Source organism: Panthera leo, chromosome B3, assembly GCF_018350215.1.
Source record: "Panthera leo isolate Ple1 chromosome B3, P.leo_Ple1_pat1.1, whole genome shotgun sequence".
In the NCBI taxonomy this organism is placed as follows: domain Eukaryota; kingdom Metazoa; phylum Chordata; class Mammalia; order Carnivora; family Felidae; genus Panthera; species Panthera leo.
The window spans coordinates 146,583,118-146,597,387 of record NC_056684.1 but is presented as its reverse complement, the minus strand read 5'-3'; the positions used below and the strand labels follow the sequence as shown (position 1 = coordinate 146,597,387).

General features: G+C 50.1%; 1 protein-coding gene across 1 annotated transcript; it reads right to left on the bottom strand.

Moving 5' to 3' along the window:
* LOC122222690 lies at window positions 1–13,752 on the bottom strand. Its single transcript, XM_042943235.1, has 3 exons — window positions 13,349–13,752; window positions 12,784–13,149; window positions 1–1,031 (listed from the first exon to the last, which is right to left on the bottom strand). The coding sequence occupies exons 1-3, from the start codon at window positions 13,750–13,752 to the stop codon at window positions 734–736; spliced, it is 1,068 nt and encodes a 355-aa protein (XP_042799169.1). The 3' UTR covers window positions 1–733.
* Window positions 13,753–14,270: the final 518 nt, after the last annotated feature.

The window sequence follows — 14,270 nt, the reverse complement described above, 5'->3', positions numbered from 1 at the left end:
ATGGGAGGCTTTGCCAGAGAACTGTGACACTACTGATGCACACCTGAAATCAGGTGAAACTCAAAGACATGATGTGGAGGGAAGGGCGGTAGTCCCATAATTACAGAGGTGGTGTGACCTGGGACATTCACACAGCCAGACCATGGTGACAGTGGTTTGGTTGGGCATTCCTTATCTCTTTCTTTCCCAAACCACATGATGAGATACTCTGCTTCATTTGACAGCACTCCTATGTTCAACCACCCTCTGATGTATGGAGTCTCCACAGACTGAACCCTACAACCTCGGACTCCTCTGAATGGAGAGTTGTTGAGATCATACTCTGATGTGTGTTCTGACAGGAGCTGTTCCCTCCACTGTCCCTGGCTCTGGCTCTCTCCTGCAGGTGAGGGGGAGTAGGTTAGGAATCCTCCACTGAAACCATCTGTCTCCTGCACCTGACTCTCCCACAACATGAGGCCCAGACCTTCTTCCTCACACTTAGCTGGAAATGAAGTCAGTTCTATAGGAACAGATTTGCTCCTTGGATTAGAGGATTACTCCATCTCCCCCTTACCCTGGGCAATACTCTGGGCAAAGGTCTGCAGCTGCAGGGCGTGTCGGGGACAAACAGGATTCCAAACAGTTTGGAAACTGAGGGCTCTGTTTAGGGGTGGCTGGCAGCTTCACTGCCTTGTGGCTTGCTTGTCCTGGTGGCATGAGACTCCTGCCATACAAGTCAGGTCTGTGGTGATCAGGTTCCCAGCATCCCTAGTGGACTGTGCCCAGGGCAGAGCTTCCTTCCTGGGAGTGGGGCTGCCAACAATGAGTGAGTCGCACATCTCAGTGGCACCTGCTGGGGCTTGGCCTCAACAGCAAACAGCTTAGGGTCACTGACATCCTGTCCCTCTGGGAAAGAGTCCTCTGAACAGGAGCTGGTCACCGGGAACCGTGTGTATTGGCTACAACAGTCTGGAGGGGAGGTTGCAGCCAGGCTCAGGGGCACATGCCTATAGTCACAGTTACTTGCACTGGAGTTTCTTCTTGCTGATCTGGGGTGGGAAAGGAAAAGAACATACCTTAGTTCAAATAGTCTAGGTATTCTTTCTGGTAGTATATTTTCTGCAATAAATGCTTCTTCATGGGCTGTATGCCAACATGGCCATTTGCAGGCACTATAAATACATTATTTGAGTTTTTCTTCAAATTCCAGTTAGTTAACATGCAATGTACTATTACTTTCAGGTGTAAAATATAGTGATTCAACATTGCAATACAGCACCCAGTGTTCGTGATGAGCGCTCCCCTTAATCCCCATCAACTACCTCCCCATCCCTCCACACACCCTCCCCAGGGTAACCATCAGTTTTTCCCCTATAGTTAAGTATCTGTTTCGTGGGGCTTACGTGGTTCCATGGGTTAGGCCCACGACTCTTGATCTGGGTTCTTGTCTTGATCTCATCATTCCTGAGACCGAGCCCCACTTTGGTTTCTGCACTGACAGCACGACGTTTCCTTGGGATTCTCTTCCCATCTGCCTCTGCCCCACCTCCCATTCTCTCTCTAAATAAATAAGTGAACATTGAAAAAATCGCCTATTTCTTGGTTTGCCTCTTCTCTCTTATTTGTCCCTTTGCCCATTTGTTGTTTCTTAAATTCTACATATGGATGAAATCATATATTTGTCTTTCTCTGACTTATTTCCGTAAATATAATACTCTCTAGGCCCATCCCTGTCGTTAACAATAGCTAATGTCATTCCTTTTACGGCTGAGAAATATTCCAGTGTGCGTGGACGGGGTTATGTAGATATACCACGTATTCTATACCCATTCATCAATCAATGCATACTTCGGCTGGGTTGTTTCCATAGCTGGGCTGTTTGTGACATAGCTGCTATAAACATAGAGGTACAATTCCCTTAAATTAGTATTTTTGTATCCTTTGGGTAAATACCTAGTAGTGCATTTGTTCTATCATAATGTAGTTGTATTTTTAGCTTTCTAAGGAACCTCCATGCTGTTTTCCATAGTGGCTGTGCCAGTGTGCATTCCCACCAGCACCTCCAAAAGGATCCTCTTTCTCTGCATCCTCACCAACACCTGTTGTTTCTTGTGCTGTTGAGTTCAGCCTTTCTGACCAGTGTGAGTTGATATTTCATTGTAGTTTGGATTTATATTTCCCTGATGAGGAGTGATGTTGACCATCTTTTCATGTGTTTAGTGACAATCTGTAGGTCACATTTGGAAAAATGCTTATTCATGTCTTCTGGCCATTTTTTAATAGGATTATTCAGTTCTGGAGTTGATCTTTATACCATATATAGAAACCTTAAAGACTCCACCAAAAAAAACCCCGCTAGAACTGCTACAATAAACCTGTAAATTTGTAGCATACAAAATCAACATATAGAAATTTGTTACATTTCTATATACCAATAATGAAGCAGGAGAAAGAGAAATCAAGGAATCAATCCCATTTAAAATTACACCAAAACCATAATATACTAGAAATAAACCTAAGTAAAGAGGTACAAGATCTGTACTCTGAAAAGTCTGGGACATTTATGGAAGAAATTGAAGAAAACACAAAGAAATGGAAAAAATATTCCATGCACATGGATCAAAAGAAAAATCATTGTTAAATGACAATACTATCCAAAGCAATCTAGACATTCAATGCAAATAATTCAATTTACTGTCAAATAATAGCAGCATTTTTCACAGAGCTAGAACAAATAACTCTAAAATTATCATGGAACCACAAAAGACCCCAAATAACCAAAGATCTTGAAAAAGAAAAAAACCTGGAGGCATCACAATTCTGGATATCAAGCTATATTACAATGCTGTAGTCGTCAAGACAGGATGATACTGGCAAAAAAAAAAAACAACATAGATTAATGGAAAAGATTAGAAAACCCTGAAATGGACACATCACTATATGATCAACTAATCTTTGACAGAGCAGGAAAGACTATCAAATGGAAAAAGTCCCTTCAACAACTGGTGTTGGGAAAACTGGACAGCATCGTGAACTTGTAAGGAACCTGGACCACTTTCTTACAGTACACACCAAAATAAATACAAATTGAATGAAAGACCTAAATGGGAGACAGGAAACCATCAAAATCCTAGAGGAGGACACAGGCACCAACCTCTTTGACCTTGGCCAGAACAAGTTCTTACTAGACATGTCCCCAGAGGCAAGGGAAACAATAGCAAAAATAAACTATTGGGATCTCATCAAGATAAAAAGCTTCTGCACAGCAAAGAACAAATCAACAAAACTAAAAGGCAACTGACAAAATGGGGGGAGATATTTGTATGACATCTCAGACAATGGGTTAGTATCCAAAATCTATAAAGAACTTACCAAACTCAACACTCAAAAAACAAATAATCCAGTGAAGAAATGGGCAGAAGACATGAATACATATTTTTCCAAAGAAGACATCCAGATGGCAAAAAGACACGAATAAAGATGCTCAACAACACTCTTCATCAGTGAAATATAAAGCAAAACCACAATGAGATACCAACTCACACCTGTCACAATGACTAAAATTAACAATTCAGAAAACACAAAATGTCAGCAAGGATGCAGAGAAAGCGAAACCCTTTCGCACTGTTGATGGTAATGCAAACTGGCGCAGCCACTCTGGAAAACAGTGTGGAGATTCCTCAAAAAATGAAAAACGGAACTATCCTGTGATCAAGCAATTGCATTTATCCAAGGATACCAAAATGCTGATTCGAAAGGGCACGTGCATCCCAATCTTTATGGCAGCCTTATCAACAAAAAACAAATTGTGGAACAGCCCAAATATTCATCAACACATGAATGCATAAAGAAGAGGTGGTAAATATATACAATGCAATATTACTTAGCCATCAAAAAGAATGACATCTTGCCAATTACAATAATGTGGATGGAACTACAGTGTATTATGCTAAGTGGAACAAGTCAGTCAGAAAAAGTCAAATATCCTATGATTTCACACATTAGTGGAATATAAGAAACACAACATACAGAAAGGAAAAATAAAATAAATCAAAACAGAGAGGGAGGAAACCAGAAGACACTCTTAAATACAGAGAACAAACTGAGGGGAAGTGGGGGAGGTGGGCTAAATGGCATGTGGCCATTAAGGAGGGCACTGGGTGAAATGAGAACTGGGTGTTATATGTATGCGATGGTTCTCTAAATTCTACCCCTAAAATGAGTACTACGCTGTATGTTAACAGATTGAATTTACATTAATATAAAACAAGAAAATTATATATATAGAGAGACTACCTCAAAATAGCAAGCTTCTGCACAGTGAAGGAAACAATCAACAAAACAAAAAAGCAACCTAGGGAATGGAAGAAGATATCTGTAAATGACATATCCTCAGGGTTAGTTTTCAAAACATATAAGTTTTTTTTAATTGTTTTCAAATTATCAGTAGAGAGTGTGTCCATGCAGTTCAGCACACTGTTGTGTGAGAAGCAAAACTCGGGTCTTCCACTTTTATATTGTGGTAAGATCTCACTGAAAAGGAGACCCAGACTCTTCACAAAATTTTAACCATACATTACAGTATTGATAATTACAGGGGTAATGATGTGGAGACCCCTTTAAAACTTGTCATCTTGCATAACACAAAATCATAGCCCTTGAGATCTACTCCTCATTGACCCTCCCTGCCAGGCCCTGGCAACTGCCATTCCACTCTCCATTTCATTGTTATCAAAACCCAAATTCAGCTGCCTGTTGCTGGAAAGGTCAATGTTCAAAGTTTTAGTTTGGGTGGCAAAGGAATTTGAGCTATATTCAGAAGGCCAGCCACTGGGGAGAAGGCAAACTCTTGTCCAAACATCACCTCTGAGGTTTCTCCCTGACCCAGGGCATTTTAAAGCAGTAGAGGGTACTTAAACAAGCAAGGCAGTGCCATGGTCAATACCATCTTTTGATCATGGGCAGACTCCATGGTGCAAGCTGCCAAAGTAACCTCAACTCCCCTCCATCTCCAGCTGAAGAGAGAACCAAACTACATGGGAGGAGACTGCCAGAGGCCAGGAAAGAACCACCATAAGGGATTAGAGGAGAAAACCCCTGGGGATCACACATGGTCAGCAGTACTTTCTGTTCTCCCCAGCTGGCATAAGAAAATACTAAAATACAACCTTGTAGTTCACCAATCATCACTCAGAATACTGACAAATGTTTTCCTCAGTGAACTCAGAGGAACCTTCAAAGCAAAAACCAAAAGGATCAAATGGCTTGCAAACTAATAGCCAAGGAGAATAAGACACACAAAACTACAAAGCGATTTTTTGCATCACCCATAAAGGTAAAATTGACAATGTTTACCTCCACAACACAAGGAAGCAAAAGCAGTGGTCTCTGTAATGAAGAAAAGTAGTCATCCAAAGAAAGTGACCCAGCAGTACCATAGGACATGGAATTGGTAGAGAAGTTAAGGGTGATATAACTGCATAGCCCATATGCAAGTAGCTGGAGGAAAGATTAAAGGTGTTGACTAGAGCCATGCCTCTGGGTCCAAATCCCTACCCATGTCCATGTGACCACTCTTGACCATGGACCACCTGCCCCTCCCATATCTACCCCAGCCTAACTGATGTGCAGGGTCACACAATGCCACACCCTGGGACTGTTGCCGAACCCCACAGGGGGCCCCCAGGTGCAGGGTGCTGGCCACCGGGCACAGCCCTCTATTCTGTCTGATGGTCTAGACCTGGCTTTGCTGAGGATCCTCCATTTATCCATTCTCACTGGCAGATGTCTCTGAGCAGGGGCATGAGGCTGGCCGAGGGCCAGGTCACCCTGAGGGCGCCCCTCTTGCTCTTTGCACTCTGGGCAGTGCTGGCTCCTGTGCAGGGTTCTCAAGGGCATCCCACATGGCGCTACGTCTCCTCTGAGGTGGTAATTCCCAAGAAGGAGCCGCACCACAGCAAAGGCATTCAGATGCCTGGCTGGCTGTCCTATAGCCTGCGTTTTGGGGCAAGACACATGTTATGTACATGCGGCACAAGAAACTCTTTTGGTCCAGACAGTTGCTGATGATGACTCAGGATGCTCAGGGAGCCTTGCAGGTGGACTACCCCTTCATGCCTCCAGACTGTTACTACCTCAGCTACCTGGAGGAGATTCCTTTTTCCATGGTCACAAGTGACACAGGCTATGGCAGTCTTGAAGATATCATGAAGTTGGATTAACTTGCCCATGAAATGAGACCCCTCGGTGATTTCCAATCATTTGAACACTTTGTTTCTCAGATAGTCGCAGACATCTGTGCAATGGGACCTACTTATAACCTGGGATATAAGGAGGACAGGGGACCCCCTGTTCCTCAAGGAAATGCCAGTGCAGCCCCAAGGATCTCTAGTAAGTTCTGTTCATCCCATCACAGAATTTTCAAAGGACTTGCTTTCAGTTTCAAAACAATGTATAGTGTGTTAACCACGTGGAAAAAAGTGCCCAATTCCTAGTAAGGCTAGTTAGCTTAATTGAGTCAATATTTCATGGTATTGATGTAAGTTATTGGTTTCATGGTCATTTATACTGAGAGACGTCAAGCTCACACGGGGAATTATGTGTTGCATCAGAGTCCTTTTTTCTCTTCAATAGTATGAGTCAAAGTATTTTCGATTTCTTAAAACACATTCACCGTTAATGTGATTTGAGATGGGCCCCATGAGGTTCATGGCAGTCCAGTTGTATATTCTATATGCCATCCACCAATGGCTTATATGCCATCATTCTGGGTTATTTAGGCAGACATTATTTACTCTTTTCTGTCATAGCAACACATCAGATGGCAAGAAATTGTGGCTTGTGCATTGACACTGATGAATGTGCTTGCCAAAAAAGGTCCAGCTGCCTTAGGACCCAATTAACTGGTATAATGGAAGCTTTCAGTAACTGTTCCTTCATTCATATGCAGCACATAATGAATTGTGGAACAGGCAAGTGCATGTTCAACACTGAAGTGGTGCATTTAAATAAAAGCCTGACCCACTATCGTTATGGAAACTACATAGTGGATCCAGGAAAGCAGTGTGACTGCGGCTCATTCAACCAGTGCTACAGCAATCTAGGCTGTATGCCTGATTGTATCTGAACCCCTGGGGGCAAATGTAATACAGGCAGACGCTATACAGACTGCACCAACTCCGCTGCTAGGACATTCTGCAGACCAATCCAAAATACACGTCATCTTCCAGAGTCCTGCCATGGGGTGTCCTTGGCGTACCCTGTGACTTCCATATGCAAGATGGAACCGGGTGCACTGAAGAGGGCTGCTGCTATCATGGAAACTGCACTGACCGCACTATTCACTGCCAAGAAAGCTTTGGCAGAAATTCTGGGAAAGATGAAGATGTCTGCTATACCATAAATCACGAAGGCAGCCGACATGGACACCGCAGAACACCCGGGGAAGTCAACGCTGAACCTGTTCCCATACTGGCGTGCCTTGTGGAAGGCTGCAGTGTAGGAATGTCACACATCTCCCTCAGCTGCAAGAACATGTTGGATTCCATCTGTCTGAGATCCAGGGTTCTGATGTCTGGGGCTGGATTCACAGCGTAGCACAGGAACAACCCGGATTCCTCATGTGAGAACTGGTACTTCCTGTGTTTCTGGATAGTTCTGTCGGGATACCTACTGCACTGGCAGTGGGGCTCAGCTGAATTATGACTGTATCCCAGAGAAATGCAGTCACAGAGGGATGTGCAACCATAACAGGAACTGCCACTGCCACACAGGCTGGGATCCTCCATGGTGCACGGACAAGGCACTGGTGGGAGCACAGACTGTGGACCCCTTCAAGAAGAATTCAGCCAGTCAGGCAAAGTCATGAATCCATGGTATATCTCAGAGTGGATTTTGGTCACATTTATGCCATAATAGCTGCATTCCTCTTTGTTGTTTCTGGAAATGTCAGAACTATAAACACAGAGAAAGTTAAGGAAGAGATTTTTGGAGAAGACAATCCATAATTTAGCCTCCAGACCCCTGAACAACTATAGACAATGCATCTGGTGCATCTGTAAAAATACAGTATTGAGGCGGCACAGCTGACATCCACGTTTCCAAGGGTCTGCGGGAGACACAGGGGTCCTCAGGCACATCACAGCTCTGACACCAGGTCTCTCATGGGTCACCGACCAGCACTCTGAAATAAAACTTGAAAACTGCATGCTTCTGGCTTTTATGTAGTTTTTAAGCCTGTAAGAGCCCAAACAGCCTTAGTTTCTGGGAAGAGGACCTGAGTCAGAGCTGTGTCTTGAGCGGAAGTGTCTGGTTCCAGAATTAAGAGAAGTTGACACAAGCTCCTTTATTGGCAACTTCATGAGTTTTCTCCAAAACTGCGCTGTTGTGGACTGAAAAGTTTCTCATTCTCCAGGTAATCTGTCTTCCCCCAGTCCCATGTGGGCTCAGGATAATGGAGGGCTACCACCCACCCATACTGCCTGTCCACACGGGCGTGTCTGCGGGCTGTGAGGGAAGGGGACTGGCATTAGGTTCCACTAGCCCAAGCTGTGCCTCTCTGGAGAGCAAATTTCCAAATGTGGGAGACTGAGACCATGAAGCTGAAAGGAGCACCCCATACATCAATCAGCAAGGTAGGCACAAGTGTCTATGGATGACCCTGGCATCCAAAGGGAGACCGGGAAAGGTGAATCCCTGCTCTCTTTCTCTTGCCTACTTTTCAGTGAGTTTAAGCGTAGAAAGAATCTGCCTAGCGTTCCCACTTTGGTTTCCCAAGCACCTTCTAGAATAACACAGAGGTGAGCCTGTGAAAGTTAGCGAATTCAGCCCCATCCGCTCCCAAGAAATCCTGTACTTGCTACCCTGTTTTCTATGTCCTGATCATGGCGAATGTGGGATGGAGGCCTGCCCTTCCCTGGGTCCTTGTGCCCTCTTGTTCTGGGCTCTGTAAGTCATAAATCCTGTGCTTCCATTTCCTTTGTTGGGGGTGTACTGAAACCCCACCTTCAGTCACAAGGGGCCCACACATCTCATGTACCCCAAACGAGAGCTCAGATGCCTAGGGAGCTGCCTGTCACCCACTGTGACTTGCTGTTGCCACTTCCTTCAGCAGGTCACAGTCTACATGTTCTTAATTCAGTCCAGAAGCTGAGTCCCACAATACATTTATCCCCAAGGATGGGATTGGGAGCCTAGCTGATGCCCCCCTACAATGCCTTAGACCTAAGAATGGCTCACTCATTCCTCACCCTCACGTCTCAGCTGCTGTGGGAAGGAGCTGGTGCTTGCTGGTGGTCTGTAGCTTTGATTTGGGCTTATGCCAGGTGTTGCCAGAAACCCTCACCCTAAATTATCAGTGCCATAAAAGGTCAGACTCCCTGCAGAGACCAACAAGCAGGCACCAGTCTGGGGGTACAGGGGTGTGTACTTCCTATTCACCTCCAAAGGAGGTGGACACCGAGGACAGTGTTCCTAGATTAGTGTCGAAGAAGACACCAGCTGCTTGGTCCACTGTGTTGCGGCCAGCACCATGGTGTTGTGCTTGATTAGCCAGGCCTAGCTAGTGATGGAGGCAAATCTACAAGGAGCATCATGGCACCCAGGGTGGAGGTCTTGGCCAAGGCAAGCTCCCCCTAGTGGCTGCAATCCTCGCTGCTGTCGCCAATGGCTCCCCACCTGTCAGGTATTGGGTGGGACACCTCAGTGTGGGAGGCCACAGAACATGACTCTGGGAAGAAATAACTTCTATCCCAGATTTTCCCTGTCACGATCCACTACACCTACATGTCCAAGGACCAGCGTGAGAGACAGAAATGGTGACAGGCACTATACCATCATGGAAATGCAAGGCTTCCTGGAATCATTTGTCCAAAGGGAGGGAGACAAGGACATTGATTGGCTTTTGTGGGTCTTCGTCATTGGCTTCGAGCTGTTGCTTACAACGCTTGACATGCTGCAGCTGGCTGGATTGGTCCAAGACCACCAAAGTCATCATTGAAAAACTCAAAGTATCCACAGCCTGTTTACAGAGACACCCTAGAGGAGCCTCCAGACTTTTCACTCTATCAAAAGACCATGACAAGCACGCCAAGGCACAGGGCAGGAGACACAGACAAAAAAGGGGGAAGGCTCTGAGGAAGACTCTCCCCAAGCCCCCAGAGCCCACAGAGGTAGGAAGAAAGAAGCTCTGATTCCTGGGACTTGGAGTTTTATGGCATGGCAGCACAGGCCCACTGGGAGAGACCCAATCCACCTCTAAGATAGAATGGGGACAATTCAAAGAGTGTGGGGTTTTTGTTCTTTGTTTTTGCCTTGTGTCATGTGCCCAGATCCTTGACCATTTCCAACCTGGAGGAGAGGCCCTTGACAACACCATCTAAGGAGCTCTTCATGAAGGACCACTCTGACCTTAAGTCTGTGCCATTACAAGCACAGTGGGGGAACAGGACGACATAGGTTCCTGTCCACGTGACAAGAACCTGATCTCAGGACCCACTGTGGAGACTTCCGGCGGAGGAGGGCATGCATCCATGCTGATAAGAACCGGTTTCATCAGGACCCCCTGTGGAGGATTCCAGAGGACGAGGGCCCAGGTCCACACCGAAAAGAACCCGGTTTCGTCAGGACCCGCTGTGGAGGACTCGGGAGGACCCGGGCCGGCGTCCACACAGACAAGGACCCAGTCTCCTCAGGACCCACTGTGGAGGATTCAGAGGGACGTGACCCCGCGTCCACACTGACAAGAACCCGGTCTCCTAGGGCCCACTGTGGAGGATTCAGGGGGACGTGGCCCCGTGTCCACACTGACAAGAACCTGGTCTCCTCAGGACCCGCTGTGGAGGATTCAGGGGGACGTGGCCCCGCGTCCACACTGACAAGAACCCAGTCTCCACAGGACCCACTGTGGAGCATTCAGGGGGACGTGGCCCCGCGTCCACACTGACAAGAACTCAGCCTCCACAGGACCCGCTGTGGAGGATTCGGGAAGACGAGGGCCCGCGTCCAAACCGACAAGAACCCGGTCTCCTCAGGTCCCGCTGTGGAGACTTCGGGGAGACGAGGGCCCGTGTCCACACCGACAAGAACCCGGTTTCGTCAGGAACCGCTGTGGAGGATTCGGGAGGACCTGGGCTTGCGTCCACACAGACAAGAACCCGGTCTCCTCAGGACCCACTGTGGAGGATTCAGGGGGACGTGGCCCTGCGTCCACACTGGGGGACGTGGCCCTGCGTCCACACTGACAAGAACCCGGTCTCCTCAGGACCCGCTGTGGATACTTCGGGGAGACGAAGGCCCGTGCCCACCCGGACAAGAACCCGGTGTCGTCAGGACCCACTGTGGAGGATTCAGGGGGACGTGGCCCTGTGTCCACACAGACAAGAACCCGGTGTCCTCATGACCCGCTGTGGAGACTTCGGGTGGACGAGTGCCCACGTCCACACTGACAACCACCCGGTCTCCTCAGGACCAGCGGTGGCGGATTCAGGGGTACATGACCCGGCGTACACGGACAAGAACCCGGTCTCCTCAGGACCCACTGTGGAGAATTCGAGAGGACGAGGGCCAACATCCAAACCTATAAGAACCCGGTCCCCTCAGGACCGGCGGCAGAGGATTCGGGAGTATGAGGGCCCGTGTCCACGCTGACAAGAACCAGTTTCATCAGGACCCGCTGTGGAGACTCTGTGTGGACCAGGGCCCACGTCCACACCGACAAGAACCCGGTCTCCTCAGGATTCGTTGTGGAGACTTCGGGCGGACAAGGTCCCGTGTCCACACCTACAAGAATCCGGCTTTTCAGGACCCGCTATGGAGGATTCGGGAGGACCTGGACCTGCATCCACACGGACAAGAACCCGGTCTCCTCAGGACCCGCTGAGGAGGATTCAGGGGGACGTGGCCCCACGTCCACACTGACAAGAACCCGGTCTCCACAGGACCTTCTGTGGAGACTTCGGGGGGATGAGGGCCCGTGTCCACACCGACAAGAACCCAGCATTTCAGGACCCGCTGGGGAGACTTCGGGGAGACAAGGGCCCGTGCCCACCCCGACAAGAACCCGGTGTCGTCAGGACCCACTGTGGAGGATTAAGGGGGACGTGGCCCTGCGTCCACACAGACAAGAACCCGGTGTCCTCACGAGCCGCTGTGGAGACGTCGGGTGGATGAGTGCCCACGTCCACACTGAGAAGAACCGGGTCTCCTCAGGACCCGCAGTGGCGGATTCAGAGGTACATGGCCCCGCGTCCACACTGACAAGAACCCGGTCTCCACAGGAACTTCTGTGGAGACATGGGGGGGGGGGGGATGAGGGCCCGTGTCCACACCGACAAGAACCCGGTTTCTTCAGGACCCGTTGTGGAGGATTCAGGGGGACGTGGCCCTGCGTCCACACTGACAAGAACCCGGTCTCCTAGGGCCCACTGTGGAGCATTCAGGGGGACGTGGCCCCGCGTCCACACTGACAAGGACCCGGTCTCCACAGGACCTTCTGTGGAGACTTCGGGGGGATGAAGGCCCGTGTCCACACCGACAAGAACCCGGTTTCGTCAGGACCCGCTGTGGAGGATTCAGGGGGACGTGGCCCCGCGTCCACACTGGGGGACGTGACCCCGCGTCCACACTGACAACAACCCGGTCCCCTCAGGTCCCGCCAAGGGAGGAGCAGGCGAGGAGAAAGGCCCCGGGAAGAGGAGCTTCCGGAACCTGGAGGCTGAGGGGGGCGCTGTTCGCCAGACCCTGGGGGGAAAGGACCCTGCGCGGCTTCGTGCGCGGTGACACTGTGTCCCCCGCGGGGCTTACCTCACCGGCGCCGGGCGGCGGGGCCGCGCGGCCGTGTTCCTGCTCCGCGCCCACTCGGTTCCCGCCGCTGCCTCATGCGGTTCGCGGTCCAGGAGCGGGCTCCCCTGGCGGAGCTCGCACTCCCGCCGCTCTGGCCTCGCGGGTCCCTTCGGCCTCCGCGCGGGGCGGGGTGTCCCTCCCGAGTCTGCCACGGCGCCGTGGGGACTTCTGTGCGACACCCCGGAGCTGCAGATGGCTCCGGGCAGGACAGACGTGCTCACAGGGGCGGTTCCTCCGCGGCCAGGAGCACAGAGCAGCTCTCCGCCCCCGTGCGTCTTCCTCCCTTTCTGTCCCCAGTGCCCTGTCCTGGGACAGCAGGCCTGCCACCTCCTTGCTCAGATTTCCTCTGGGGCACGTCGTTCCTTCCGCCGCGGTTGCAAATGGCACCGTCTCTTCCTTTCTCTTTCCGACGGGTCGTCAGGAGCGTGCAGACGTGCACGCGGTGTGTGTGTGCTGCTCTCCTATCCTGCGAGTGTCCTCGTTGCTCCTTCCGTTGCCCTTGGAAATAACCCGCCAGTTATGTTACCAGCCAAAGTGGGTTTCTTCAGGAGTAGCGGAGAATTGCCATCCGGGCCCAGCAAGCTGTGGCAAAACCGCGGCCGAGCGGGGAGCACACGGAGAGGAGCGCTGTTTCGCGGAGAAGAGGAAGTTGGGAGCGTGGTTTTGAAGCGAAGTCCGCAGGAGGAAAGCAGGGCTGCAGGGCGAGCAGGCGCCTCCCGGGCCCAGCTGCAGGCGCGGTGGGTTTCCTGCAGGGGCCGCAGGGCAAGGCTTCCCCTGGTGGGGCCTGAGCCGGGGGCTTCTCTCCGCGGAGGGTTCTAATCTTGGGTCTGTAGCGGTGGGTTGTTCCCCAGCCTGACCTGGGTGGTGGGCTCCGCCTTCCAGCCTCCCCTCCCCGCCTCCCGAGTCCACTTCCGGGAGATGTCCCTTCATTGCTTTTCGCAGTTCTAACAGCTTCTTAGTGGCGTCTTGCGGACAACCGGAATTCCAAATCCCACTGCTTCCGCTGCACCCAGACACGTGGCCACCAATAGAACCCTCCCACGTGCCTCTGGCTCACGTGCTGCCTCCTGCAGGGCCCGTGGCCTCTCCGCCTGGGTGAGCTGGGTCTGGGCGTGGGCCTACGTCACAGCGTTTGACCCCTCTCTTGCTTCTATCGTGTGGGGCTGACACTGTTGTTTGCAGGAGTACCTTACTCTGTGATTTCAGACGTGCAGTGCACGTGTCACAGCAGCGCAAATACGCTTTACCTGGAGGCTCATTTCTTTACCGCGTTTGCCGCTTCACACGAGATACTTTGGTGCGTTTTACCCCAAACAGGGACGCCCTCCCGAGAAACCACCACAGAACCCCAAATGAGGAAATCCCTGCGTTTCCACATTAGACCCCAGATCACAGGCCCACTTCAAGTGTCCCCACCTGCCCCACTGTGAAATGTCTTTTCCCAGTCT

Bases quoted from the DNA above. Each gene is read 5' to 3' on its own strand.
- LOC122222690 (XM_042943235.1), bottom strand. From the start codon at position 13,752: ATGAAGGGACATCTCCCGGAAGTGGACTCGGGAGGCGGGGAGGGGAGG. The intron at 13,150-13,348 runs GTAACATAACTG...CTGAGCAAGGAG, and splicing joins GAAGAAACCCACTTTGGCTG to GTGGCAGGCCTGCTGTCCCA. The intron at 1,032-12,783 runs GTAAGCCCCGCG...TTCCCACCCCAG, and splicing joins CGCCGCCCGGCGCCGGTGAG to ATCAGCAAGAAGAAACTCCA.